We start from the raw sequence: 27,143 nt of genomic DNA on the forward strand, positions 1-27,143 counted from the left end.
TACTGCATCCTTCCTTGCAGACTGCACCAGTGCCCTAGCTCTTAAAATTACTTCTTATAGATGCCGAATTTGACCAGACCTGTCCATCAGCATCTTCCAATTGAAATACACTCTACATGGTAAACCTGATGGCCAGTTCTGGTCACATACTCCTCCATTGGTAGCCATTTTAAGAACAAGAGTGCTGTGCAGTCTGCAACGAAGGATACACTGCACTTCTACCAAGAGAAGACGTGAAAAATTCAGAAAATGTATAGAATCGAAGACAGGGCTCAAGAAACTCTGACCCCGAGAATGAGATCGTCAACCACAACATATCCTCAGATGATTATACTCACCTACATGATTTATCTAATAAAGGTAGCCATCCAAATTAGACCAAAGTTGATGAAAACAATTATAAACATAACAAATGATTGTTTTCTAGAAGTCATCAACAAATTAACATTTTAGCTGACCAATAACTGTAAACTGGTGCCCTGTTTTCATCTCAGGTTCACTTTCCTGCCAATAGGCTTGGGCTGGCCCACAGGGGAACAGGTTAATCCTCCGTTGGGCACCTGTTCAACTGGCCCCCCATTCCATACATGAGCAGTAATTAGTACAATACACTTGATTCACAATGTACTATCCAGTTTATTATTATATAGAATTCTAAGTAAATTTGTGAATGAGGGTAATGTAATCCTTGCAGAAAGCTGAACAGAGTCAATATTACTGGTGGGCCTCTGGTATCTCATTCTCACACTGCTTGCTCTATAATCTAGTGTGTAGAAGCAAGAAAAATTAAGCTGGACTTAATGATTCAAACCAGCATCTGTAGGATAGACTTTATAGAAAATTTAGCAACTTTTTAAAAAGAAGTCAGTAAAATTGAATACAGTTACTTACTGTCTCATATGCTACTGGATAATTCCTTTTAAATTAAGTAGTCCCTTTTATTTAAAAAAAATATATATATATACACTCAACTCCCGCATCAGTGCCTTTTGAGTGACATTAGATCAGAGCCTCCTGGGGCTCGCGTGACATTATTATTCCATGTGAGCCCTGCAGCCAATTAGAGGCCACTATTGGGCTACAGGGCTCACATGATATAACAATGTCACATGAATCCTGGAAGACTGGAATGGCACCGATGCAGGAGATATCTGTTACTTTTATTTTTACAAGGGAGATTATTTCATTTAAAAAGGGGTCCAGTTAGTGGAAAACCCCTTTAAGAATTACCGAGATTAAGATATTAGTCATTTGAGTCAATTGCCTAAAATACCTTAATTAGCACAACAGATCTTTGCAAAACTTGTTTTCAAAGGACTGCCAGAAATAAGAAAATCAGCTGATCTAATCTGTAAATTGTCAGAACCCTGGACAGCTGCCCATAGTCAAGGGCTTATTATGGGCCAAAGTGGTTGCCAGTGCTGTCTCCTGTAAGCACTATTATACACCTCGTGATGGCAAGTGGCTTGTTGTACCAGGCAGTGGTTGTCATACAACCCTATGTATCAGATACAGGTCTTATTTCTAATTCTTGGTTAGCTAGGGCTTTTTTAGAACTTTTATGCTGTTAAATATTCTTTCCGATAATTGTTAATCCTAATTAATCTTGGTTCCACTCTTTTATAATTACTTTGCATATAATAATACAATAGTATTGTGTAAAGTAATGTTTTCATACTTTTCCCAGAAGGTCAAGTCAATGAACAATGTTCACATTGTTAATATTGTGTGTGTGAAATATCTAGTAATATCAATAATTGCACTAAAAAAATGCCACTTTGCTTTCTTTTCTCTTGTCTTTCTTTTACTTTTTACTCTTCTTTGAGAACATTTCTGTTTTCAATGGTGCCCTTTCATTCATGTACAATACACTTTCCTACCGGTTAGATTTCCCCCTGGATTATACAGTATTACAATCATTTCTATTGAGTATGAATAGCACAATAACAGGTATGGTCCACACTTACTTTAACCATACTGGAGAATATTTAGGTTATCTTTTGACTACACAATGACTTCATTGGGTTCACAAGCCAGCATTGGCTGTAGATAGTCCTTGTTAAGTATCTGGACAGCACACCATTGCTAAAGCCATTGTACTGTATTGATGGGATTACATATCATAGAGGTAGTTCATGAATTTGCCCTTGATCCAAGTCTAGGTGGTCTCTAGGTGGTCAAAACCAACCATTTTACAGTTTAGTGGGAAAGAACTTATGTGACAGGTATGTTCTAGCCTTATAGGAATCCATACAACAATCGAGTATTTTGTACTAGCCATCATTCAACCTGGTAACTAATACCCAACCTTGAGGTCATAAACTTGCATAAACTTAAATCAGCAATAAATAATGATGAGTCCAAGAGCTGACACTCTATTAGTCTTTGCCAGTCTTTCAATGGACCACCTGACAACACTTATATGGCTCCCCCACTGCAGTATGTTTACAAATCTGTCCCTCAGCCAGTATTGTTGCAGTGCTCCCCCACGGCCGGCAGTCTTACACTGAGATCTGGCGCTGGTGTATCAGATACTGTGTGCTCCAAATTCCTCTCACGCTGAGATCAACAGTTCTGGAATTCTTAATTCCTCAGGGGTTTTAGTAATCAAACACACACCTTTCATGTGGGGTTGTGGTTATTTGTTTTAACCCCGTCACTGCAACACAACCTGCCAGACATTCCCGCACTAACTATTTCACTGTCAGGAGGCCTACATAGCCAAATGCATTCCCTTATCAGGGATCTGACAGATACGACTCTATAAATCCATCCAGTCTTTGCATTACAGTTGAAATCTTTCCATATACGATTATGCAATAGTATGTCTGGAATATGGTCCAAAATCTAGAAAATGTTAGGAAATCAGATCCGTAATCATTCATACTAAAGTGTCAGGGCAGATCTGGAATTACAAAGCCACTAATCATTGATTGTCTGTGTATTACGCAAAGGAATGTGTTTATTTTGAGGAAAGGCAAGGTTCATTGCGTCTCGCAATATCAAAGAGATGCAGAACATAAAAATATCATAAGCCTCATTTATGTGTGATACATGACAGTACACAGGCGACAGCCCTATGGTATATGACTCGCCCCCTGGGCCGTGGGGTACCCGGAACCGGGTCTCTGTGTGTCGCTGGGGAGTAGTAGTGGCAACCCGGTCCCATGGCTCAGGGTGGTCAAACCACGTGCAGTCTATGTTTATGGTGGTTATTAATGTCCGACTACGCCACCCGTGGATTGCGGTCAGGGATAACCGCCGCTGCGAGGCAGACCGCTGAGGCTGGTGTTGGTGTGCAGCACAGGGGTAGGAGGGAGGAGTGTAGCCTCAGGGCAGTGTAGGTGGATGCTGGGGGTGATGGTGCAGGCGCAGCAGAAATCACACAGAGTACAATGATGCAGTCCAGGGTCTTTTACTCACAATTGTTATCCAAGTCACTTCTGTCAGCAAGGACTGCCCGAGCCGTGCTGCGTCCACCAGGTGAGGAGCTCGGTCAACCCCCAGGCAATTCAGGAGTATGTCACAGGACCCCCTTCTGTCCTTTCTCTGGCCTCTCGTACCCCACCAGTGTCCTGACTTCTGTCCGGCTACCGCGGACCGTGTCGGGTAAGCGTTGGCCTTCACTTCCCGCTATCCTATATGGTGCCTTCCTAGCAGGTTTAGCGGGGGTCGCACCAATAAATGGTCACAACCTCCGGTTCTTGGCTGAGAGTAGATTCGCCTCCACCAACTTGGGGATCCGGTACCCTTCCACAGCCTGATCCTTCCACCCGGTAGAATGGGGGTATGCAATGGTTGCTGGCCGTTCTGCACTCTTAGGGTCCCTTCTGCCTTCTTGTTTCTGGAGCCTTTCACTCCTCTGTCTCTCCTCCTTCCTTCCTTCTTCTTCTCTCCGGCCCCGGCCTTTTCTCTAGGCCTGCCTCCTGGAGCTGAGCTCAGCCTGAGCCGCTGCTCCCTGTCAGCTCTCTCTCCCTTCTGCTCTGACTGACTGACTGACTTCCCTCCTAAGATGGCCCCCACCTTTTATCTGCTTCTCTGTGTCTGAGCTCAGGTGACCTGCACCCAATGAGCTCCTTCCTGTGCTCCCAGAAACCGCCCCCTTTCTGCTCCTACACCACAGGGTTCTCTTCCCCCTCCCCACTCCAGCCAGGGACATGGTCAGTTGTGCCCGCAGCTGGGAGCACCGTCGAGCTGTCCCCCGGAAATGGGGTGTGTGTGTGTGTGTGTGTGCAGCTAACTGAGCCCTGGTTCACACTCCATCCTTACCTGGCAGTGGAATATCACACCTCTGGATGAGGTGCAATACCCCTGTAGCAACCGAACCCTCGGGGTGCTACATTTATGTCACAGGGATGTTGTTTATTACAGCCGATCAGTGATGTACAACATTTGGTATCCAGCATCTACCCTGTGAGGTTTGACATTGCGTCATGACTTGTAGAGACTGTCCGTCTTATTCGCGAGTCATACAAATCAATCCACTGAACACTTATTACAGCATTATGATGCCATTTACAATATCAACTTCTCATAAAAAACATATGGATCATATCTGATTAAATCCCACGCACTGGGCAGTGAATTACAGAAATCGCTCCATTAATCCTGGTGTATATATAATGTAAATGTCAGCGACGCTTTGTTAACCTTATAGCCTCAGAGATCTGCTATGTTGTAAAGACATCTGGCGAAATATCTCACAGCAAAAATTGCATGGTTATAAGGAATATAAGGAATGAGGAACTGGGGAAATGGAAACTATTGATATATTGGAAGATGTTTGAAACATATATATTATAGACTAAATAGGTAAAATGTTATGGCTAGAAGAGAATAAAAGACACAAATAACAACTCTGCCCAAGAATTAAACGTGATGTCTGCACAGTATGTCAATGGGTAAGTTACCAGTTTTTGCCCCAGAGCTGTTCTTCTTGCCTAAATTCATTAAAAGTAGCTGTCACCCAGTTACTTACTTCAATACAAGTGTACTAGATACTACTTAGAGATCATCGAACCTTTTGAAATTCAAGATCACCAAATGTTTTGGCAAATTTTTCCCCAAGATATGATTTGCAGATATTTTATTAGTGGCAAATCTCATTTTACAGTTCACTAATATAGAGAGAGAGAAAGAGAATAGAATACAGCAGAGTAGATACAATATATCATTCCTATCTTGCTCTTGATGTCTATTGATTGCAACTCAATGTTCTAAAACACTAGTGCAGGAGTAGAACACAATCCAATTTTGCCCTTTTTCTGTCCCAATGTGGAATGAGTTGTGCGCTCTGACCTCCTATACCTACTCTTTAAAGCATTAAGATGCTGCTGCTTGGCCGGTCCCCATCTTCTGTACTGGCTGTGATAGTGGGGAAGCTCACCTGGATGTGCCTGACTTCATTACCCGGCTACCTGATTCTCTGTGTGAAATTTAATTGTTTTTCTTCCCATATCCACACAAAATGAACTGTTTGGATTTGCAGAGAAATTAACATTTCAGGAAATTCAACTTGAATTAGACTCTACGTATATCGATCTGATCATCTTTGATACTACTCTTTTTCACTACTCCCCCTATCCTCATTCTATGTTTCATTCTATGTTTCATAATCTTATATTGTATACTGTACATATTTCCCATAGCTATTCCTCCATGCTTCTTCTTTCTCCTTGGATTAATGCACAAGGACAATAAACTCCTATAATTAAATAGGAATATCCACTGCAGTCGACACACAACTATGCAAAGATAATCATGTGTAGTGCACCCTAATGAGAAATTTTTAACAAATAATTACAAATTTACTTTAATAAAATTATATTATTTATTTTAATAATTGTTTTAAAACTGAAAAACAAGTGACATATATGTACTTTATATGTATTTTAAAAAAGAAAGTCAGTACAGTCATCAGTTGATTTCTTGGGGGTCCATGGTGGTGGACAGCTCCAATACATACTTGCACCAGTAATGTAGCCTTATATGCCGGTCATCCATCCATTTAATAGGTGGACATTCAGTCTTCAGAGCAGGAACCTCTCTTATAGATCTGCTCTCCATTCAGGGACATTGATGGAGTACCAAGAGGAGGACTCATCTCTTTATAACATCAAGATGCCCAAGTAGGTCATGCGAACAAGTGTCATCCTGATGTGACTGCTTTTTTTAATTCACAGAATCATAGAATGTTAGAGTTGGAAGGGACCGCCAGGGTCCAACCCTCTGCTCAATTCAGGATTCACTAAACCATCTCAGACAGATGACTGCCCAGCCTCTGTTTGAATCCTTCCATTGAAGAAGAACTCACCACCTCTCGTGGCCGCTTGTTCTACTCATCGATCACCCTCACTGTCAAAAAGTTTTTACTTCTCTCTTTCAGTTTCATTCCATTGCTTCTCATGTTTCCATGTGCAGATGAGAATAAGGATGATTCCTCTACACTGTAACATCCCTTCAGATATTTGTAGACAGCTATTAAGTCTCCTCTTAGCTTTCTTTTTCGCAAGCTAAACATTCCCAGATCCTTTAACCGTTCCTTGTAGGACATAGTTTGCAGTCCGCTCACCATCCTGGTAACTCTCCTCTTAACTTTGTCCAATTTTTCAATGTCTTTTTTAAAATGGGGTGCCCAGAACTGGACACAGTATTCCAGATGAGGGCTGACCAAGGAGGAGTAGAGGGGGATAATTACTTCACGTGATCTAGACTTTATACTTCTCTTAAAGGACCCTGTGACACGCACTGTGCTCATATAGAGCGCGCTTTGCTTCATCCCGGCCCTGTCTGCCTGTGCACTGCGCCGCAGGTTTCTATTGCACAGGCACGGGGGATTCACTGTCACTTCCCGGTGCTCCGGACGGGATGAAGCAAAGCACGCTCTATGTGAGCGGCGCTTTGCACATGCCCGGGAAGTCAGGGAGCACAGTGCATGTCACAGGACCTGTCACAGGGCCCTGTGACGTGCAGGGGAAGGGGGAATATGATAATTAAGTATATAGGTGGGGATTTGAGGGAATAATAAGCATATAGGCGAGGATTTCTTGGTGTCCGGGGGACTCCAAGCCTGTGAAAAACGGAGTTTATGAAAACAGATTTCTCTAATATGGGCCATACAGGTATGTATAGATTTACTTTTCTATACCCTGTACACCCATAGCAGAGGTCTGATAATGCCAAAGTGGTGACAGATTCCCTTTAAAACATCCCAGAACTGTGTATGCCTTTTTTGCTGCTGCATCACAGTGTTGACTCATATGGAGTCTGTGATTTATCCTATCTTCTTCAGTCATAACTGAATATTCCTCATACTTTCTACTACTTTAAGAGAGATGTTGGACATTCACTAATTGTACCAATTTTTCAATAGATCAAAATTTTGGATCGCCTTTATAGCTTTAATAATGAAGCACGTCAAGTACTTTTTTATACTCTTTATTGATTTTGCATTTCAATAGGAATCTTCTACAATAATGTAATATATTGATACAATTTTTTCACATTTGTTTCCATAATATGGCTTTTCCCTTTACAAACCATATATAAACACCGAACCTTACTCTTTCTAGAATCTCAACACAGTTACATAATGGACAATAATTGAAAACTGAACTGACAGAAAGATTGCCATCACTTAGTTATTAATTTGATTACTAATTTGATAAGAGTCCAGTCCTTTATAGCATCCATGAAAGGAATACAAACAAAAATCAGTCCAAGGTCCTACATAATATCAACAGAGCTACAAAGAAAATAATCTGAAGAGCTGAGACGTGCACAATGTTATTCTGACCAGCTCCACTGTTTGGCTTTCATTCCGTAATGTGCTCAGCTAAAGTGCAAGGTTAATTTATAGTCATTGTCAATTGAAAAAAAATTCCTTATCTTTAAAAAAAAAAAGTACCGTAATCATTATGCCTTTTGTTATCGTTTTCCATTAAAACTAAGAAAAGTACAAGAAAAACAAGTAAATGGCACTGCTTCGACTAAGTGATGCAGACACACATGAACTTCATGAAAGGAAGTCAATCAGGCACATTGAAAACCATAGAGCTAGTGTGAACATAACTTTGTAGTCAATGTGTGAACAGTCGGTTTCCATTAATGAATCATTATCAATTTGCAAAACAAATATTTTTCAATTCTCAAAAAACCTCAAATGTTATCCATACTTTAGAATCAGTTGATTGTAGCTGTTTAATACTTGTCTGTTTTTCTATACACAGGAGCTCCGGCTGGAGGACAACCTGGGGGTCAGTATTATCCGGGAGTAGGCGCAGGGGCATATCCTGGTAAGACGTATTTTGAATTAAACAGCTGAATTGCCTGTAAAGTAGATGTATCATCTTCACACAATGAGACTGGTGCAGAATTCACATTGAATCAATATACAGCATCTACATTTTCAGAAATGTATAAATTGCTACCAAACTGAATCTTGGTTTTCATGTTGATATGGCTGCATTTTAGTTGTACTGGTCTATATTCACTACATGTTTAGATGCTTTCATCATAAAACACTGTGCCATCTGACATCTGATCAGTATTGTGTTTTCAATATAAAGTAATTTACACATGTGTTCTCCATTAACTTTTCCACATATCCTCATATCCCGAAATCAAAGACCTTAAAGGGAATCGGTCAATAGGTTTTTGCTACCTCATCTGAGAGCAGCATAATGTAGGAAAAGAGACCCTGAATCCACTAATGTATCACTTAGTTTACTGGCTGCAGCAGTTGAGACATAATCAAAGTTCTTAGATGTAACATAAAGCAGAGCTCAGAAAGCTAACCCCGCCCACACCACAGATAACCCCGCCCAAACCACAGATAACCCCGCCCACACCAGGCTCTCTATGTATTGTCTATTGAGAGTGAGCTGCTTATCAGAGGACAGGGCATGATCGGACTAACAGTCTTGTGAGCATCAGACCTGGTAGTGATAATGTCCTAGTAATGAAACCTTCAGTGTAAGTAAACAGCACACAGCTTAATTGAAAGACGCATTGACGCAACTCTGTGTTTCAGCCTCTATCTCCTGCTGTCTTCAGATTACATAACTAAAACCTGCTGACAAATTCCCTTTAATAAAATGTGCAGAGCGTAGACTACAACATTTTTCATATATTTAAAATACAAAACTAATTGATTGTAATATTCCCAGTTCAGATCCTCTGGGATGGTGCGATAAGTAATGTCTTTTTGTTGAGTCTTGAATCTCTGTGGTCAGGATCTGCACCTTTGACCCTGCAATTGATATATCACATTATTGGCAAAGTGTTCCCTTAATAATTCTGAGATCTTTCCCATTTCATATTTCTAGCAGAATAACTTATCCTGAGTATTAAGGATTGCATTCTTGAAATAATCTCTATTTCCAGGTGACACATACCAAAATTGTTATCATAACAAATGAAAAAATATCTTTAGATGTGTTTCATATATAAATATATACATTTTGCTAATACTAGTCTATAAGTAAATTGTGTAAATTTATATTTTGAATACATGCCCCGACCTGAAGCTCTCAATATTGGTCCCGGGAGCTCTATTTCTTGCTTGTGTTTGACACTGGAGAGAGTTTACAGCTAAGTCAGGACCCTTCTCTGTCTATGACAGAGATATGGGCAGGCTTAGCTATTTAATTGAGCTTGACAACCATTCTCCTTCATTCACAACAATGGTCACATACCAACATACTAATCTAGAACAGCAAGCCAACAAGCCTGACAAGGAGCTCCTGATGTCCAGGACTGAGCTGATATCTAGAGATCAGGGCTTTATTCCTAAAACAATGATATTAGTAAGATATATATATCTATATTTTAAACACATCTAGGTGTTTTTTTCAAGTGAATAGTCCATTTAATGTGTACGATTATATATGATTCAGACATCAATTCTTCTTGGCTTCTTTCTAAAGGAGGAGCTGGTGTAGGACCTGGAGGTGTAGGACCAGGAGGAATAGGAGGAGCAGGTCAGTAACGTATTGATTTCTTTCTAACAATAAAATCCAGTGATAATTCAACTGGAAAATCCAATATTTCCAGTCTAAATATGTGGTCCTGATTAATTTATATTGACAAAACTGGCTACATTGACAAACCTGATGTTTTAGACATTTTATATTTTACTTTATAAACCAGACTCAGGACAACCCAAGCCAATAGTAAAAATGTTAATTTATCATCTCTATAGTTTATTCCTACATGTACAAGGTATATATTTGCTATTTACAATACTGGTTCCTAACCATGTAGTAGAGGGTCTTTTTGGTCTCTTGAGAACTTTCACACCTCTTAAAGCTACATTATAGTAATAATTAATAACCCTATAAATATATATTGACTTACCAAAGGTCAAAACTTTTGTTTTATTTAGGGTTATATCCAGGAGGAAAACCCCCCAAGCCAGGTAAAATGCTGACTTAGTAACTTTTTTTTTTGACGCTGTGTTATAAAAACTGAATCATGAAAAATTAAGATATAAAAAGGACAGAATAAAATCCTAGTGATGCCGTCATACAGGAACAAGGTTACCACCATAGGGATGCAGCTGCTATATCCTTTGCACGTTCGACTCAGGCTCCTATACGGTACATGCTACACCCTTTAAATCTAGGGTGTTACACTTCTGACAGGAACTGATTTGAAGTTTTTTCTTGCCTCTACATTTCCAGGCACAGCATTCTTTTACAGAACACTTTGTTAAGCAAGTACTAGATTTTGGCCAGATACCGTAATGATGTCATTACCCAGAGCTGTCCTGTTTTATAAAACCTTCCCCCCTGATCGCTGACATTATGTCGCATTATGTTACCAAACTTCACATAATCTGATGTACACTTTACCCCTACAGAGTTAAAGAAAAAAAGTAATTAGTGCCTCTTTTATAAAGTTCAATAAAAAGCCATTGGCGAAAAGCTGAACATGCATTACATTTCCTCACAATGTTCTCATTACTGGTTTTGGAACTGACTCCATACAGTTTCTTTGCACAACCTTTTTTTGGTATAAACTGAAATGGCATTAAAAGGTCCATTATACATATATAGGACTCTTTCCCTTTACTATATCCAATTTTCTTTATATTCAGGGTGGATATATGCAGTTGCATAGAGAGGTATAAGGCAATAAGGTCCAACATCCTAAAGAGGAAATAACACTGCATCCTACTGTCTACTTGATTGCATATGAAGTACTGCTATTGATTATAATTGATAATAATTGCTAGTCAAGTACAAATAAGAAATTGAAGAAGTTGGTAGAGCGGGGCTATATGATGGGCTTATCCTAGTGATAGTCATATTGGTATGGCGTCTACTAGTAATAATCCTTAACATTGTAGAATGCAGATACCCCTCCATTGATGGGACTTTGTTTCATGAAAGTCATGTTTTTTCGTAAAGCATATAATTGGGAACATTCATGCACTTACTGTACTTCCCAGTAATCAAAGAATCTCAAATCTTTTACATGACTATTCTGGCACATAGCAAATTTATGAAATGTATTCCATTCACATAGTTATAAAGCCCCTTTGGTCAGAACTGGGGTAGAGAGTTTGAGAACAGTTTTCACAAGCACACAATGTGACTGCAGAAGTTTAATTTGTTTTACAGTATATTGATACGTTCTTGTATTCCCAAATGCGAGAAACTAGAGAACGCTGTATTAGCTTGTTCCGTGTCGAACGCCAAGTCAAACACAATTACTTGAACTTAAAATAATAATGCATTAATATGTAATTACCATTGCATTTTCATTTTTGATGAATTAATCTCTCAGGGGCGCTGCAGTCACCTGTTTTCAATTTGGGTCCTGTGACATTTGCTTTTTCTAAGTCAATCTTAGCATAAAAATGGTTTCTTTACTGAAATAAATAAAGCACTATGCATAGAACGGAGTCACAAACAATTGAAATATCGGTAGTTTCCAGCTTGTGCATCTAATATTAACATTGTATAATAGGTGTTGGTAGCCTCGGAGCTGGTGGATATGGGCCTGGAGGAATTGGAGCTGGTGGCCTTGGAGCTGGTGGACTAGGAGCTGGTGGACTTGGAGCCGGTGGACTAGGAGCTGGTGGACTAGGAGCTGGTGGACTAGGAGTCGGTGGACTAGGTGCTGGAGGCAAGCCACCAAAACCAGGTTAGATATATTAACTTGTCATTATGTTTATACCATTTGGTAATCAATGAATGATATCATTACTGATGATATATTACATCACTATATATTGAGTTAATTGATTAGGCTCTCACTAGTCGATGCCCAGGGGATCCAGGTGATATCCTTTGTTTTCAATTTGTGCATCTAATATAAAAATTTTATTTTAGGTGTTGGTAGTCTGGGTGCAGGTGGCCTTGTACCTGGTGGCATAGGCGGTGCTGGAGCTGGTGGATATGGTCCTGGTGGATATGGTCCTGGTGGATATGGACCTGGTGGATATGGACCTGGTGGACTTGGAGCTGGTGGACTAGGAGCCGGTGGACTAGGTGCTGGAGGCAAGCCACCTAAACCAGGTTAGATATAATTGACTTGCTGCATTCCAAAAAGAATTACATAGCAATATATTGTACATTTGTATTATTGCAGCCAAGAGCCTTTACTTTTTATAAAGTAGAGGATAAAGTTAATTTGACATTGTTAGGATATGTTTATATTATGTTCAGGTTTAGAATGACGTATTAAGTTAGGAGAATTTACGACTTCGGTTTACAATTGTTTATGTTTTCCCATACATTCTATATACAAAGTGAGCGTTTACCTATTAACACCGAGTTGTGTTTAGGCGAAAAATTCTGTCTTGATTAATTTCATAATTTTCTTTATAACATGTGGAGCTCAATAAGCAATATATTTACTACATGTCTTACATCCCACTTTCGATCGCTGGAGGGATCAAGAATGTTATAATTTAACATTAATTCTCTCCAGAACAGGGATTACCAGTTGTTTCTAGCTTGTGTATCTAATATTAACATTTTATACTAGGTGTTGGTAGCCTGGGTGCAGGTGGCTATGGACCTGGTGGCATCGGAGGTGCTGGAGCTGGTGGATATGGACCCGGTGGACTAGGAGCCGCTGGTCTAGGAGCTGGAGGATTAGGAGCTGGTGGACTAGGTGCAGGAGGCAAGCCACCAAAACCAGGTTAGATATACTGACTTCTCACATTCCAAAAATAGTAATTTAACAATATACAGTATACCTTTAGGTTATTGTATTCCTGAGCCTTTATTGTGCATTTGTCATAGTTGTTTAGATTTTGTTGTACATTTTATGCAAAATTGACCTATTAAAACCATGTTGTATTTAGGTATAAATTTCTTCACTGATTAAAGTGGATTTCCACGATTTCTTTTTTTGAACCAGACCTGCCTAGTGAAAAAAATAAGAAAATGTGCTTTTTTCACCAACCACTGCTCCAGCGCTGGTCTGGACATGTTCTTTATTGACAGGCAGCAGCACAACTACAGCACATTACTGCTACAGCTGTTTGGTGGCTTTGGCGGTGATGTCCATGTAGATAGTATGAGCTGTAGGCGTGATATCACTGCCACAGCAATCAACAAAGACCGGGTTCAGGAGCAGGGAGGCAGTGCTGGAGCACAGGGTGGTAAGTAAAGCTTATTTTGTTATTTTTACACTGGCAAGCATAGGGAGTATAAAAAGTTAATAATGGAAAATCCTTCAATTTCAAAATTACCTTTATAGCATTTAGAGCTCAATTATTCAATACTGAGTTAAGCCTTTAGGTGCTCACTAATGGTTGGTGCAGGAACCAACAATGATATCATTTAAAGCGACACTCCATGCTACACATTACTAAGGCTATTTTCAACAGGACAGAATTATCATTTGCCAAAATGACATCAGACCACATTGGTAATAGTATAATAGGTAATAGTATAGTATAATATAGTACAATAGCTAGTAGTATAGCACAGTGTTTTTTGCATTACGGTGATGTTCCTATCCAAAATGAATGAAATGCGCACTATGCAAACAATGTAGGCAGGCTGCCCTGTAGCGCCATCATCACCATTCAATCATGGTGACTAATGATACATCTGTTTATGTGCAACAGTTTATCTAAAAATATTTTTTTTCTTACTGGTGATTTAGTAATCGATAATTTACCTTTGCTAGAATGGAAATCAGCTTTCAATACACTGAATTACTGGTGAGCTTGCGATAGTCTTGTCTTTATACATAGAAGCCAATTAGAGGCGGTAAAGGGATAGAGAGAGCAGCAGCCTGAGCTAATAATGAGAGAGGAGGCGTGTCTCAGACTACCTCAAACTCCCTGTAGGAACAGTAGATAAGATGTAGTCACAATACACAGCTCTGCCCTAATGTAACAGAGCTAAAAAGAAGTCAAGGAGTGATTTCTCAGTAAAATAAATAGTAGGTAAGCATCACTGATAAGTACATTTTAAACTGAAGTATGGACAGTTGCTTTAACTATTTCTTTCCAAGAGAGTCAATATATAATATTCAGAAATGATATAGTTAAAATTCTACTGTTGTATCTTTTATTCAGGTTATGGACTAGGAGTTGGACCTGGTGTCGGCGGGCTTGGTGAGTGAAACAGCCTCTTTGTCAACCTACAGTGTTTAAGATTATTTGAGGGCTCCTTTATATACCTGCTAAGGATAATGCCTTCTATCCCTCCTAGAATATATTTTAGCCACACAATAGTTGTTTAGGTCTACTACAAATCTAAAAAACACCAAATATCAATTGTTTCCAAGGTAATCCCTTTAGGCGCCTCACATCATCTACAATAACTGAATATGCAAGTGGTGTTTATTTGGCTCCAATCTAAAACACCATTTTCAGTGGTATAACTAGAGTCCGATAGACCCAGGTGCAAAATTTGGACCTGGTTCCCCCCACATGTTGGACAGATGTATGGGCCCCTTGTAGCATTCTAAATTCTATAAGGACATACATGTCCCCCCCCACCCACTCCCTCATTACGTAGTAATGTCCCCCATCCTGGGCCCTTTCTGGTATATATATTTCCCCCATCCTGGTATATAGGTTCCTCATCCTGGCCCCATCCTGGTATATATGTTCCCCATCCTGGGCCCCTTCTTGGTATATATGACCCCCATCCTGGTATATATGTCTCCCATCTTTGCATATATGTCATTTATGCTGGTATTTATGTTCCTCATCCTGGTATATATGTTCCCCATCCTGGGCCCATTCAGGTATATATCACCCATTCTGGTATATATGTTCCCCATCCTGGTATACATGTCCCCCATCCTGGTATATATGTCTCCCATCCTGGGTCCATCATGAGCCCATCCTGGTACATATGTCCCCAATCCTGATATGTATGTCTCCCATCCTGGCATATATGTCCCCCATCCGGTATATCTGTCCCCCCATGCTGGGCTATCTTTAGCCCATCCTGGTATATGGGTATGGTCCCCCATTCTTCCACTGTTCTTCAACATATAAAAAAAAAAACGATTCTACTCATCTTGCCCTCCACTCCAATGCAGAGCGATGTCCTCTTCTGTAGCCGGCAACTGACTTCAGTGTGCAAGCGCATGACTTCACTGCCATGCACCCCCAGTCACTGACACGCCGACATCAGATGCTGGCCTCAGATTGGTCAGCAGCTTGTATTGCAGTGCAGGGAGTCGGTCGGTATCTGCGCTGCAATACATTTCAGCTGAATGTATGTTCTCGGATGCACCTCCTGCTGAAATATGCGCCAGCGGTCCCCCCACCCGCATACGTCCAGTCGCCGTTGCATCCTCAGCGACAGCGATCATTACACCCCTGACCATTTTTGAACATTAATACCTAAAATGAAGAGGCTAGCCAAATCTGTAATTTATTTATGACGCAGATGAAGAGATGTTTGAATTATCTATTAGATTTCCATATTTCTATTACTTTGACTTTTGGGGCTATAGCCTCAAAAACTATAGTGTTAGATTGAGACTAAAAAGCATCCCGGTTGCACAAGCTCCACCAGCCCACATAAAGCACAATATTGCTTCCTTCCCCCATTCATTCCTAAATACCTGTAAAGTAAAACAGAGCTAAGCCTAACGAAAGACCAGGCTGGTGGCACCTCCCAATGTGCCCGTAATTTACAGGTTTATGATTAATATAACAAACAGTGATGCAGACTCCAGAATAGATGTAAAACTACAACCATACCTTAGACCAGACCTTAAAATTATTAATACCCTGGACCAGAAAAAAATGGCAAACCTGGGGCAGATCCAGGATTGAAATCTAGGGTGGGGTGCACAATGTGTGCTGTGGGGCACCTTGCTTTATTTAGTTATGCCCCTCACAGATCTCTTGTAGGGAAAATTACCAGTCCAGACCTGGTAGAGAGTATTCAAATAGAAAAGACCGATGGACAGGTATAGGAAGGACTCATAGGCAATTTCTAGGGATGCTTTAGGTCTAACAACTGTAACGCCATTGTAGTAGGCATTCGATTCTTTGCAGTGCTGTAAAACCACCGGTACTTTTCTAGGTGCTCCAGGGGCTCAGCAAGTAGTGCCATCAAATTGTAAAGGTATGACAAATCTGCACATGAAAAATCAACGTAACAATGTGCAGATGAGCAGATGACTGGGACATTTTATGGATGTGCCAGTCTTAGGGATGTGAAAAGTTCCCAGCTTTTACTAACAAGCTAATCAACAATGACATGATTCTAATGTGCCTCCAGAGCTGCATTAAATGAATCAACCATTAATCCGTGATATTAGAAAGTAGAGCTATCTGTATAACACAACAGTGGGTATTCATGAACATACTCACCAGGAAATTCTCACTGACCAGGATTTAAATGTAATCTACACAACAAGTGACCTAAACCATCGTCACTGATTTAAAAAAAAATCTTAAATAACAATATTGGTCTTAGATCCCTCCAATATCTTCTATTGTCGGTTGTTACTGACTGTCCCTGTAAGACTTTATTATTGTATTACTAAAATATGGTCACTGAGTATTTCCAAATACCAAAATGTATATTAGCTAATCCTTACAGTGCATATGTCCTTGTATACAAATGCTTCTTTATGCAAGAAAACTACAATCATTCTTTCACTTTCTATTTTCGGAATTAATCCCAACCTTCCACTTTGTTCTTAAATTAAAAGGGTTCTTCAGGATTAGGAAAAGTGTCTGTTTTGTTTCAGATATAGCGACCGTCTTAGCTATGGGCCATATCTAGTGGATGCATAAGAAAGATTGTGTATACAGCTCACCCCATCCAATATACAGGTGCATCTCACTAAATTAGAATATCATCAAAAAGTTAATTTATTTCAGTTCTTCAATACAAAAAGTGAAACTCATATTATATAGAGTCATTACAAACAGAGTGATCTATTTCAAGTGTTTATTTCTGTTAATGTTGATGATTATGGCTTTTAGCCAATGAAAAAGTCATTATCTCAGTAAATTAGAATACTTTATAACAACAGCTTGAAAAATGTTTTTAAAATCCGAAATGTTGGCTTACTGAAATGTATGTTCAGTAAATGCACTCAATACTTGGTCAGGGCTCCTTTTGCATCAATTACTGCATCAATGCGGCGTGGCATGGAGGCGATCAGCCTGTGGCACTGCTGAGGTGTTATGGAAGCCCAGGTTGCGTTGATAGCAGCCTTCAGCTCGTCTGCATTGTTGGGTCTGGTGTCTCTCATCTTCCTCTTATCAATACCCCATAGATTCTCTATGGGGTTAAGGTCCGGCGAGTTTGCTGGCCAATCAAGCACAGTGATACCGTTGTTTTTAAACCAGGTATTGGTACTTTTGGCAGTGTGGACAGGTGCCAAGTCCTGCTGGAGAATGAAATTTCCATCTCCAAAAAGCTTGTCGGCAGAGGGAAGCATGAAGGGCTCTAAAATGTCCTGGTAGACGGCTGCGCTGACTTTGGTCTTGATTAAACACAGTGGCCCTACACCAGCAGATGACATGGCTCCCCAAACCATCACTGATTGTGGAAACTTCACACTAGACCTCAAGCAGCTTGGATTGTGTGCCTCTCCACTCTTCCTCCACTCTTTCTCCAGACTCTGGGACCTTGATTTCCAAATGAAAATTGGAACTTTAGGACTTTGTGGACTGTGTCAATGACTGCCTTCTGGACATATGTCAAGTCAGCAGTCTTCCCCATGATTGTGGAGCCTACTGAAACAGACTAAGGGACCTTTTTAAACGCTTAGAAAGCCTTTGCAGGTGTTTATGTTAATTGTTTTAACTTACTGTGATAATGACTTTTGTGCTTTCATTGGCTGTAAGCCATAATCATCAACATTAACAAAAATAAACACTTGAAATAGATCACTCTGTTTGTAATGACTCTATATAATATATGAGTTTAAATTTTTGTATTGAAGAACTGAAATAAATTAACTTTTTCATGATATTCTAATTTTGCGAGAAGCACCTGTATGTATGTTGTTCAATCTGGTTCCTAGTCAATGCACTGCACCATGCAGCAATAAAGGTTGTGAGGCATAAAGCAGTTCTATTCAAAGTGATGACAAAAGGTTTTTCAATGCAGCATGGCAAATTACATTAAAAATACTGATTTGTTTCAAGTCTGACTCTTAAAGCACCACTCCAGCGGGTTTTTTATTGCACGGCTGGAGCAGTGCTTAAAATCTAAGTCCCCTGCCCCCTGTCTGATACTCACTTTCTGGCGTTTTCATCTCTCCGGTCCTTCTCCTGCAGTTTGTGACCTGCCGGCTGCTCCAGTTTTTAATGGAGAGAGCCGGAGGTTACTAATCAATGTAAGTCTATGAGAGCGTCGTTCTGGCCTCATTCTGGCTCTCACAGACTTTCTGAGTTCCAGCCAGTCAGAAGCTGCGCCCACATGATGGCGCCGTGGGACCGGACCAGTGCCGAAAAATGGTGAAGACGCAGGAGGTTGAGTATATGACTTACATTTAAAACGCCACTCCAGCAGTGGAAAAAAAAACACTGGAGTGGTGCTTTAATTGTAGATAAAGTCAGTTAGTCTCGAAACGCGTCAGATATTTTGCAATGCTTATGCTGATATCTTAATGGAGTCACAGTAAAGAACTTTTGCTTTAAATTCACTGTGCTGGCTTGTAAAAACTTTTATCATTGCTAAATTTAGCATTGCACTTCAGTTCCATTAACGTTACAGGAGTTCCACTTTTTCTCAATGCTTGGACATGCCCTTTAATATTGGGTGCATTTTTATCCTAATGACATGATGGAGGTGGGCACCAACAATCCTCGGCAACGCCTGCCAACCTGATTATCCCGCATCTTTGCCTGTGGTTGAAGGACATGATGTCCCCTATGCCACTCTCGTAGAGCTGTAGCTCCGTTCTTCTGGAGGACAGTGCATGCGCATAGTTGGGATTTAGAAAGCAATGAGAAATGCGCGTGAACCGACAAGGTTTACAGCTCAATGTCATTAATGTAGGCAGCATCATCCACATGAATTACATAGAAAGGGGATGGATTTTTACGCTGGCAGGAGGCGTCGAGGATAGTATGGGCTAACTTATTGGTAAGGGACATGTTCAAAGTTAATATTTTATCGTAAGCTGCTTTCCAATGGTGAAATGAGATCACATTTAAAAAAAGCTGTTGAAAGAGTTAACAAATGGGTGGAGGCAGTTTAGTACAGGGAAACCTGATGACGGGTTCTCTTTAAGGTTGCACACTTCATTATAACTAAAGATGATATAGTGCTATTGGGTGGGTGCACGAATCTTCTACATGTTTTCCTATTAAACTTCACATTACAAGGCTGTGATACGGGACCATTATACAGCCCTATACGAGTGGTTTTAATATCCCTCAAGCAATTTTTATAGTCCCAGATAAAACTAAATCCAACCAGAGCGGTTAAACATTTGGAAAGTGATGTAACACTTCAGCGGATTATTTGACCTATTTAATAACAGGAGGCATGGCTACATATAATAATTTTCTGTAACCAATTGTTTAGGATCCCCCTGTGTGTTCTTACAGATTACACAACCACCAAATAATCCTGAGATTCTTAGAATTAATCTGATAAACCTTAATAAAACAACCGGATACACCAGAAAATGAAAATGCATGTTTATCCAGTACAATAGTAAAAATAACATTGGAAATGGTTAGTCAGTTCATGTTGACATCAGCCCTTACCATTGTGGTTTGTTTGAGTTGGCCGCTGCCTGCTTCCTGACTCTTTATCTTGCATTTATTGGAGCTCATTACACTAAACATGCCGCAGTGATTGGGTGAGAGCCGCTCGTTGCACTTCGTGTGAGCATTACAAATTCCCGCTGATAAAAGAATTCCACATTACAATCTGTGGATGGAATTTAGTCTACACTTATATCCTACTCGGAGGACTTCCTAATTACCTTAATTGCTTAATTTTCCCTGGGGATAGCAATAGTTTCTTAAGTATAGTCATAACAAACACAGACTGGATTAAAACAGAAGTACCCAAAACATTTTAGTAAGGAATTACTTTTTTTAAGGCTTGAGTTTGACAATCGACTTCAGGACCAGGGACAGAAGAGGAAGAAGCAGCTGAAATGTTTTTGTATTTACCATTGCATCAATAAGGGTTTATTCAGACAAGCGTATCAGTGCTGTTCATGTACGTTGAAAAAAATTGAAGCAGCATTACTTTAGTCTGTTTTATGGAGCAGAATAATGCATGCGATGTAAAGGAAGTTTGGGTAATTGTCCGCAATGCAGATGAGCACACATATTTTTCACGAAAATTCTTCCAAAAAGATCAATTTAAATTTATAAACTATACAAGGAATATTAAAGCCTCATAATGGGGTGACCTCATCTTAGGTTGTGCATCCAATGTTACCATTAGAGTTGTAATTATGGCTCTTTAAGAGAATAGTTAAAATAGCCAATAACATAAGTGATCAAAATAATTTATTGTTAATAAACATATTGTTAATATTATTGGGTGTTTATGCTGAGTTGAAGGAAATCTGTCAGTAGGTTTTTGCTACCTCATCTGAGAGCAGCCTGATGTAGGTAAAGAGAAGCTGAATACAATGATGTATCATTTAGATTACTGGGTGCAGCAGTTCTGACACAATCAGAACTTTTAAATTTAACAATACAGCAGAGCTGAGGAAGCTAACCCCGCCCTCACCACAGCTAACCCCTCCCACACCAGGCTCTGTATATAAAATATCCATAGACAGTGAGCTGCCTATCACAGGAGGAGGCGTGTCAGACCAGGAGGTACAGGACCAGCTAGTCACAGCATTGATAAGCTACTGGTGCTCAAACAATTATTGTAAGTAAACAAAACCTCAAAGCTTGATAAGAGAGGCATCGCTGAAATCTGTGTTTTAACCCCTACAGCATGCTGTCTTTAGCTTATATAGCTACAACCTGCTGACAGATTCCCTTTAAACGGCAATGTGATGTTCTTATGATCCTCACAGCAGCATCCTCATTTTGGTTTAAAGCCAGGCCACCCCACACCATTACTGACCCACTGCCAAACCGATCATGCTGAAGGATGTTGCAGGCAGCAGATCGCTCTCCACAGCGTCTCCAGACTCTGTCACGTCTGTCACATGTGCTCAGTGTGAACCTGCTTTCATCTGTGAAGAGCACAGGGCGCCAGTGGTGACTTTGACAATCCAGGTGTTCTGTGCATTTCTTTGGAGGGCCGCACAGCCCTCCATGTGCTCGCCAGAGGTAGCCGGACTGCCATTAGGTACCGAGATGAGATCCTCAGACCCCTTGTGAGACCATTTGCTGGTGCGGTTGGCCCTCCTAATGCAGGACAATGCCAGACCTCATGTGGCTGGAGTCTGTCAGCAGTTCCTGCAAGATGAAGGCATTGAAGCTATGGACTGGCCCGCCCATTCCCCAGACCTGAATCCGATTGAGCACATCTGGGACATCATGTCTCGCTTCATCCACCAACGTCACGTTGCACCACAGACTGTCCAGGAGTTGGCGGATGCTTTAGTCCAGGTCTGGGGGGAGATCCCACAGGAGACCATCCGCAACCTCATCAGGAGTATGCGCATGCGTTGTAGGGAGGTCATACAGGCACGTGGAGGCCAAACACAATACTAAGCTTCATTTTGACTTATTTTAAGGACATTACATCAAAGTTGGATCAGCCTGTAGTGTGTTTTTCCACTTTAATTTTGGGGGTGACTCCAAATCCAGGCCTTCATTGGGTAATAAATTTGATTTCCATTGATGATTTTTGTGTGATTTTGTTGTCAGCACATTCAACTTTGTACAGAACAAAGTATTCAATGAGAATTTTTCATTCATTCAGATCTAGGATGTGTTATTTGAGTGTTCCCTTTATTTTTTGGAGCAATATATATATATATATATATATATATATATATATATATATATAATAAAACACATTTAGTTAAAAGTCATGTGTTGTTCAACAAAACTACAATTGATAAATCCAGTGACAAGCAGAGCGAGACTAGACTGTTATATAAACCATGTATAATGTTTATCTCTGACAGGAGTTAGTGGAGTTGGTGGTGTTGGCGGAGTTGGTGGCGTTGGCGGGGTTGGTGGCGTCGGTGGCATTGGTGCTGGACTGCTACCAGGTAAATAGGTTCTAGTTAGTGGAAAAAATACTGTCCTAGTCATTCATCAAGCTCTGCTATACTGTTTCTTTAACTCGCCTTCACCTCTATAGGAGATAAATAAGCAGAATAGCGCAGCAGCACTCTTGTCTACGAAGCCTCATCTCCTGTGGCCGGCGCTTGGACGCTTACATTACCATCTCAGTCATGAAAGGCTGAAATGCAAAAACCCTTTAACTTTAATCCAATATGAACTACAATAAATTTGTCGTTTATCTTTCTTGAATTCTCCTTGCAGGTGGTGTCCAACCAGGTGCTGGTGCTAAACCAGGAAAAGGACCAGGTAATAACAATGTCATTATCATTGTCCTAATATTCTTGTTTTAAGTGGAAAAACCTGTCAGGAGATTAAAATTCTATCCAATGTACTAAACGACATGTTGCTATCTGTGTTTGAGTAAGTATATACAGCTATCTGTCAATCACAGATAGGACCGCCCCCTGGACTCCTTTGCTTAAAAAATGCAGGCATTTTAATCAATAGGTTACAAGTTTAACTGAATCTTTTCCCACAAAGCTATATATCAATCTCCTCAGCTCCTCGTGCTCTATAACTTGCTTCTGGAAGATCAGACTGTACATTTGAAGAAATGTAAAAGCTTCTTTAGGAATAATTAAAATGTTGGATATAACTTGTGTTTCAATTTCCCTTCCTTTGTGAATGAAAAATTGTGAATGAAAATATTGCTTATACCCAGAAGCTGAATATCTATTTTGATCATATCCTCCTTTGTAATAAGTGTACCTGTGGCAGCCGAACCTGAGCCCTATAGGTTTTCAGCCTCTGGATAGATGCAATGCATCTATCCATTCACTGACGGCAATGACCAAAACTAACCCTAAAGTCAAGCATACACCTTCCCACTTGTATTAAAGCCCTGAAGCTGATGTAACTGGTCTCTGCCTTTATGAACACATTACATACACACATCCCTCATGGCTGATCTTTGCTTCCTGACAGGTGCAGGGATCCCTGGCTTGTACCCAGGTGGAGTGGTACAAGGTGGTGCAGGTCAGTATCGTCTCTTCCTTTTCCTCTCTTCCCATCCAAGCCTACCAACTGTGATCAGGATAACCTTGCATGACATTCATTATGTTGAGTTAGAAGTTTCCATGAAATTATTTAATGTATTGTTATGTAAGTGAGTTTGAAATGCTAAAATAATCCCAAATTCCATGTCCTGCAGATTAGTGATTGTGAACATCTATCATTACGAAGGTATATAGCAGAGGTCCCGAACATTTCTTACCACGAGAGCCAACGTTCAGTTTTTAGAGATGGTGCCACATTCTATGCAAAGAAATCGTAGTCGCACCCTGAGTGACTATTTGAAGTTTATAATTCTCTGTATGCCTCCTTATAGAGCAGGGGTGTGGAATCTTTTTTCTGCCAAGGGCCATTTGGATATTTATACCATCCTTCAGGGGCCGTACAAATCGTGTGCTAATTCCGCCCACAAAGTGCATCCTGACGCTGGCACTGGTGTCAGGACGTAATCTTTCATTGCACACGCCTCAGTGTTCAGCAGTTAACGGTGCGTGCAGGTGCCCACAGAGCAAGAAGAAAGTAAAGGGCCAGCGGCCTTCAAAATACAGCTGCCGGCCCAAGCATTACGGTGACCAGGAATCTACCTGGGGGCTGGATAAAAGGTCATCGAGGGCTGTAAATAATCCCCACCCCCGTTATAAGGTAAAAATAGCCCTTTTATAAAGTATCAATAGCCTTAGTGTTGTTTTATACAATTTTAAAGCCCCTTATAATGCCCCAAGTGCCCCTTAATAAGTAAAATTGTCTTGAGTGCCCCTTACAAAGTAATAATGGCCCCTAACAAGTAGTAATGCCCATAAGAACACTGATACAGACAGTAGCAGGCACCTGAGCATACAGCCTTGAGCCGCACATCGGGGGCCTGCAAACTACACGTTGCACAGGAGCCATTTGTTGGAGACCTCCACTACAGAGGGTACAGAGGTTCCAGCACCAGTTGGGCCTTGGTGCGTGAGGGGATCAAAGAATCCCTCTGGCACATGGTAGGTGAGAATCATTTTTCTAATTTTGCAATTTTGGGTATCAGGAACTTCAAGTTTCACCTCTGTGGACATCTATGTGACACCATCTTCCAGAATATGTTTGTTTGGGTTCTCCTTTCTGGCTCATATAGGCAATGTGCCCAATAGAGGATATATGGTGGGCAATAATTCTTAGCCCCTTTAACTTACATTATTTTTATGTTGCTTATTTAACATGAGCATTATAAATACATAAATACATAAAATACATTACATTCATTCTACAATTTTTTTATTTCTATGTACCTACAGGGGGAGTACCTGGTGCATATCCAGGTGGTATAATCCCAGGTAAGTGTTATTCTGGACTTTTGTGCTTGTGACCGGTGTTCTCTATCATGTCTGCCAATAACACACATGGGAGCGGAAGTTTGCTATTATGTGTATTCACATTACTGTGAATCCTGCTTTCTCAGCAACATGTGTGTGGCTGCAGGGAAGCAATTCTTTCCAGGGACGGAAAAGCAAAAGTTGGCCTTACTCACTTTTCCGGAAGTCTCCTGGGACATATTTGTATTCACTGCATTGTCAAGACTTATGGCTTGGGTTGGAGATTACATAATAATAAAACCTGCAGAGCAGACATTCATACCAGAGATAATGATCTAAAGACAAGGAGGCCCATGGTGAAATGTGTCCAAATCATGTACCACGGAGGTTCACTCTATATAAAGTATACCTATTAGTTGAGAAAAAAAAATCCTAGATATTAGATGTATTGGAGCCAGAAATGTTGTAACCGCCCTTCATGTTTTGGGATGTTTTCTGTCCCTTTGCTGGTTACAGTAAATACACATTTTCTATGGATGCTTGCTGTGTGGGAAGACGCTTAATAGTGTGCTATGTGCTCTGAACAATCAGCTGTCTCCCTTTGTTGCTTCTTCTCTCCATCACATTTTTTTCATTAAAACACTGAGTAAGAACTGCAGCTGCATCCCTCTCCTCCCCATTTTCTTATTGTTTTATAGTAGTGATAGGAGTGGTTTCTGAACATTTACACTAAGCCTGCAGATAATGAAGGGAGAACATGAGGATGTAGCTACAAATTAACATTTTTTGTATTCACATGTACTACTGATTAATGGCAAGAAAAACTATACAATAAGTCCTTATAAAATGTAGAATCAGGCCTTTTTGTTCGTATATTTGCATTAATAATTGTTAAACATTTTTCTTTAGGTGGTGGTGTCGTTCCTGGTGTAACTACAGGTAATTTAAATACATTTTCTAGCTAGTGTTCAAGGGTTTTCCCCTTTCCACATTTTGCATGCCACTGGCGCGCCTGTGTCTCTGCCGCTGCTCCATTGATTGTTTTCCAGGTGTGGCAGCGACATCATGTCCATAGCACTGCAACCAATCACTTGGCTCAGAGGCTTGGGATATCTGCACGGAAGAGCTGCTGAGCCCAGTGATCGTCAGCAGTGCTGTTGACATGACATAACCCCTGCAGCCAGTCACCTGAGAAGTGACAGACACAGCTGATTTTATTACTGTTTAATAACAGTACTGGATGTTAGTGCATGCAAAATGCTGAAGGGGGAAACCCTTCAATAATATAGTAAATGCTGATATTTACACTTTAGTGCACCATCACAAATATTATGATCAGGTCAATTATACTTGTTCTTGCTAATATTATGTCTAAAAGGTTATAATTGTAGAGCTAGATCCTAAAAAATCGCTTGCCCCAATAACCCCAAATTTTCTTTTATTTTTAGGAGCTGTAGTTCCTCAAACAGGAGTCCAACCAGGAGCTGGAGGAAAACCAGGAAAACTTCCAGGTGGGACAGTGTACAGATTGGGTGGATATAAATGAGCATGGTGCTTTGTAATATGTTTCATCCTACAATAGTATGTTCATAGAATATTATCCGAGACAATCAGGGAATTTTCCAGGTGCTCTTGCACTGGTATAAGAAAATAGGAAAAATATTCCCATTACTCAAGTGTTTATACATAAAGTCCTATAAAATGCAATAGGGTGTGTCCGTGCACATTCTGACAGTGCCCGCACCGATTACACAGTGCCAGGCCTCATTCAGACATCCATTTATCATGTCCAAGGCCTATCCGTGTTTTTCACACATTACAATCTACGCTGCTGTTCAGGTGTCTGTGTCCTAAAAAAAATCACAGAAACATGTCCATTTCTGATCTGACTCATAGATCAAAGTAACTCATACATTTATATGGGTCTGTGAAAATCACGGACAGCACACAGATTCCATACATGTGCAGTCCGTGTTGCTGTTTGATTTTAACAATGTAATGTTTAGGAGAAACTTTGAAAATAATTTTTGCCATACATGACTATCACTGATGGTGAAAACTAACACAATGACCAAACACTGATAAAGACCTGATCCAAAACACTGATGTAAATGGGTTAATTTTCTTAACGTATGAGAATAAAACTGACGTCT

The 27,143-nt window shown here is 40.3% G+C and overlaps 1 protein-coding gene across 11 annotated transcripts in view; it reads left to right on the top strand.

Moving 5' to 3' along the window:
* The window catches only part of ELN (elastin), a 99,585-nt gene that overhangs the window by 19,588 nt on the left and 52,854 nt on the right, over nucleotides 1–27,143 (top strand). For all 11 annotated transcript variants that reach the window (XM_073667590.1, XM_073667591.1, XM_073667592.1 and 8 more), the window contains exons 2-14: nucleotides 8,229–8,294; nucleotides 9,927–9,980; nucleotides 10,385–10,417; nucleotides 11,974–12,150; nucleotides 12,339–12,524; nucleotides 12,997–13,152; nucleotides 14,546–14,584; nucleotides 22,525–22,611; nucleotides 22,889–22,933; nucleotides 23,612–23,662; nucleotides 24,973–25,011; nucleotides 25,900–25,929; nucleotides 26,439–26,501. In XM_073667590.1, the coding sequence (XP_073523691.1) occupies nucleotides 8,229–8,294; nucleotides 9,927–9,980; nucleotides 10,385–10,417; nucleotides 11,974–12,150; nucleotides 12,339–12,524; nucleotides 12,997–13,152; nucleotides 14,546–14,584; nucleotides 22,525–22,611; nucleotides 22,889–22,933; nucleotides 23,612–23,662; nucleotides 24,973–25,011; nucleotides 25,900–25,929; nucleotides 26,439–26,501 (1,026 nt within the window). The remainder of the gene's footprint in view (nucleotides 1–8,228; nucleotides 8,295–9,926; nucleotides 9,981–10,384; nucleotides 10,418–11,973; nucleotides 12,151–12,338; nucleotides 12,525–12,996; nucleotides 13,153–14,545; nucleotides 14,585–22,524; nucleotides 22,612–22,888; nucleotides 22,934–23,611; nucleotides 23,663–24,972; nucleotides 25,012–25,899; nucleotides 25,930–26,438; nucleotides 26,502–27,143) is intronic.

The sequence above is a fragment of the Phyllobates terribilis genome, unplaced genomic scaffold (genome assembly GCF_046119375.1).
Source record: "Phyllobates terribilis strain yellow unplaced genomic scaffold, ASM4611937v1 Scaffold_2__4_contigs__length_985480577, whole genome shotgun sequence".
In the NCBI taxonomy this organism is placed as follows: domain Eukaryota; kingdom Metazoa; phylum Chordata; class Amphibia; order Anura; family Dendrobatidae; genus Phyllobates; species Phyllobates terribilis.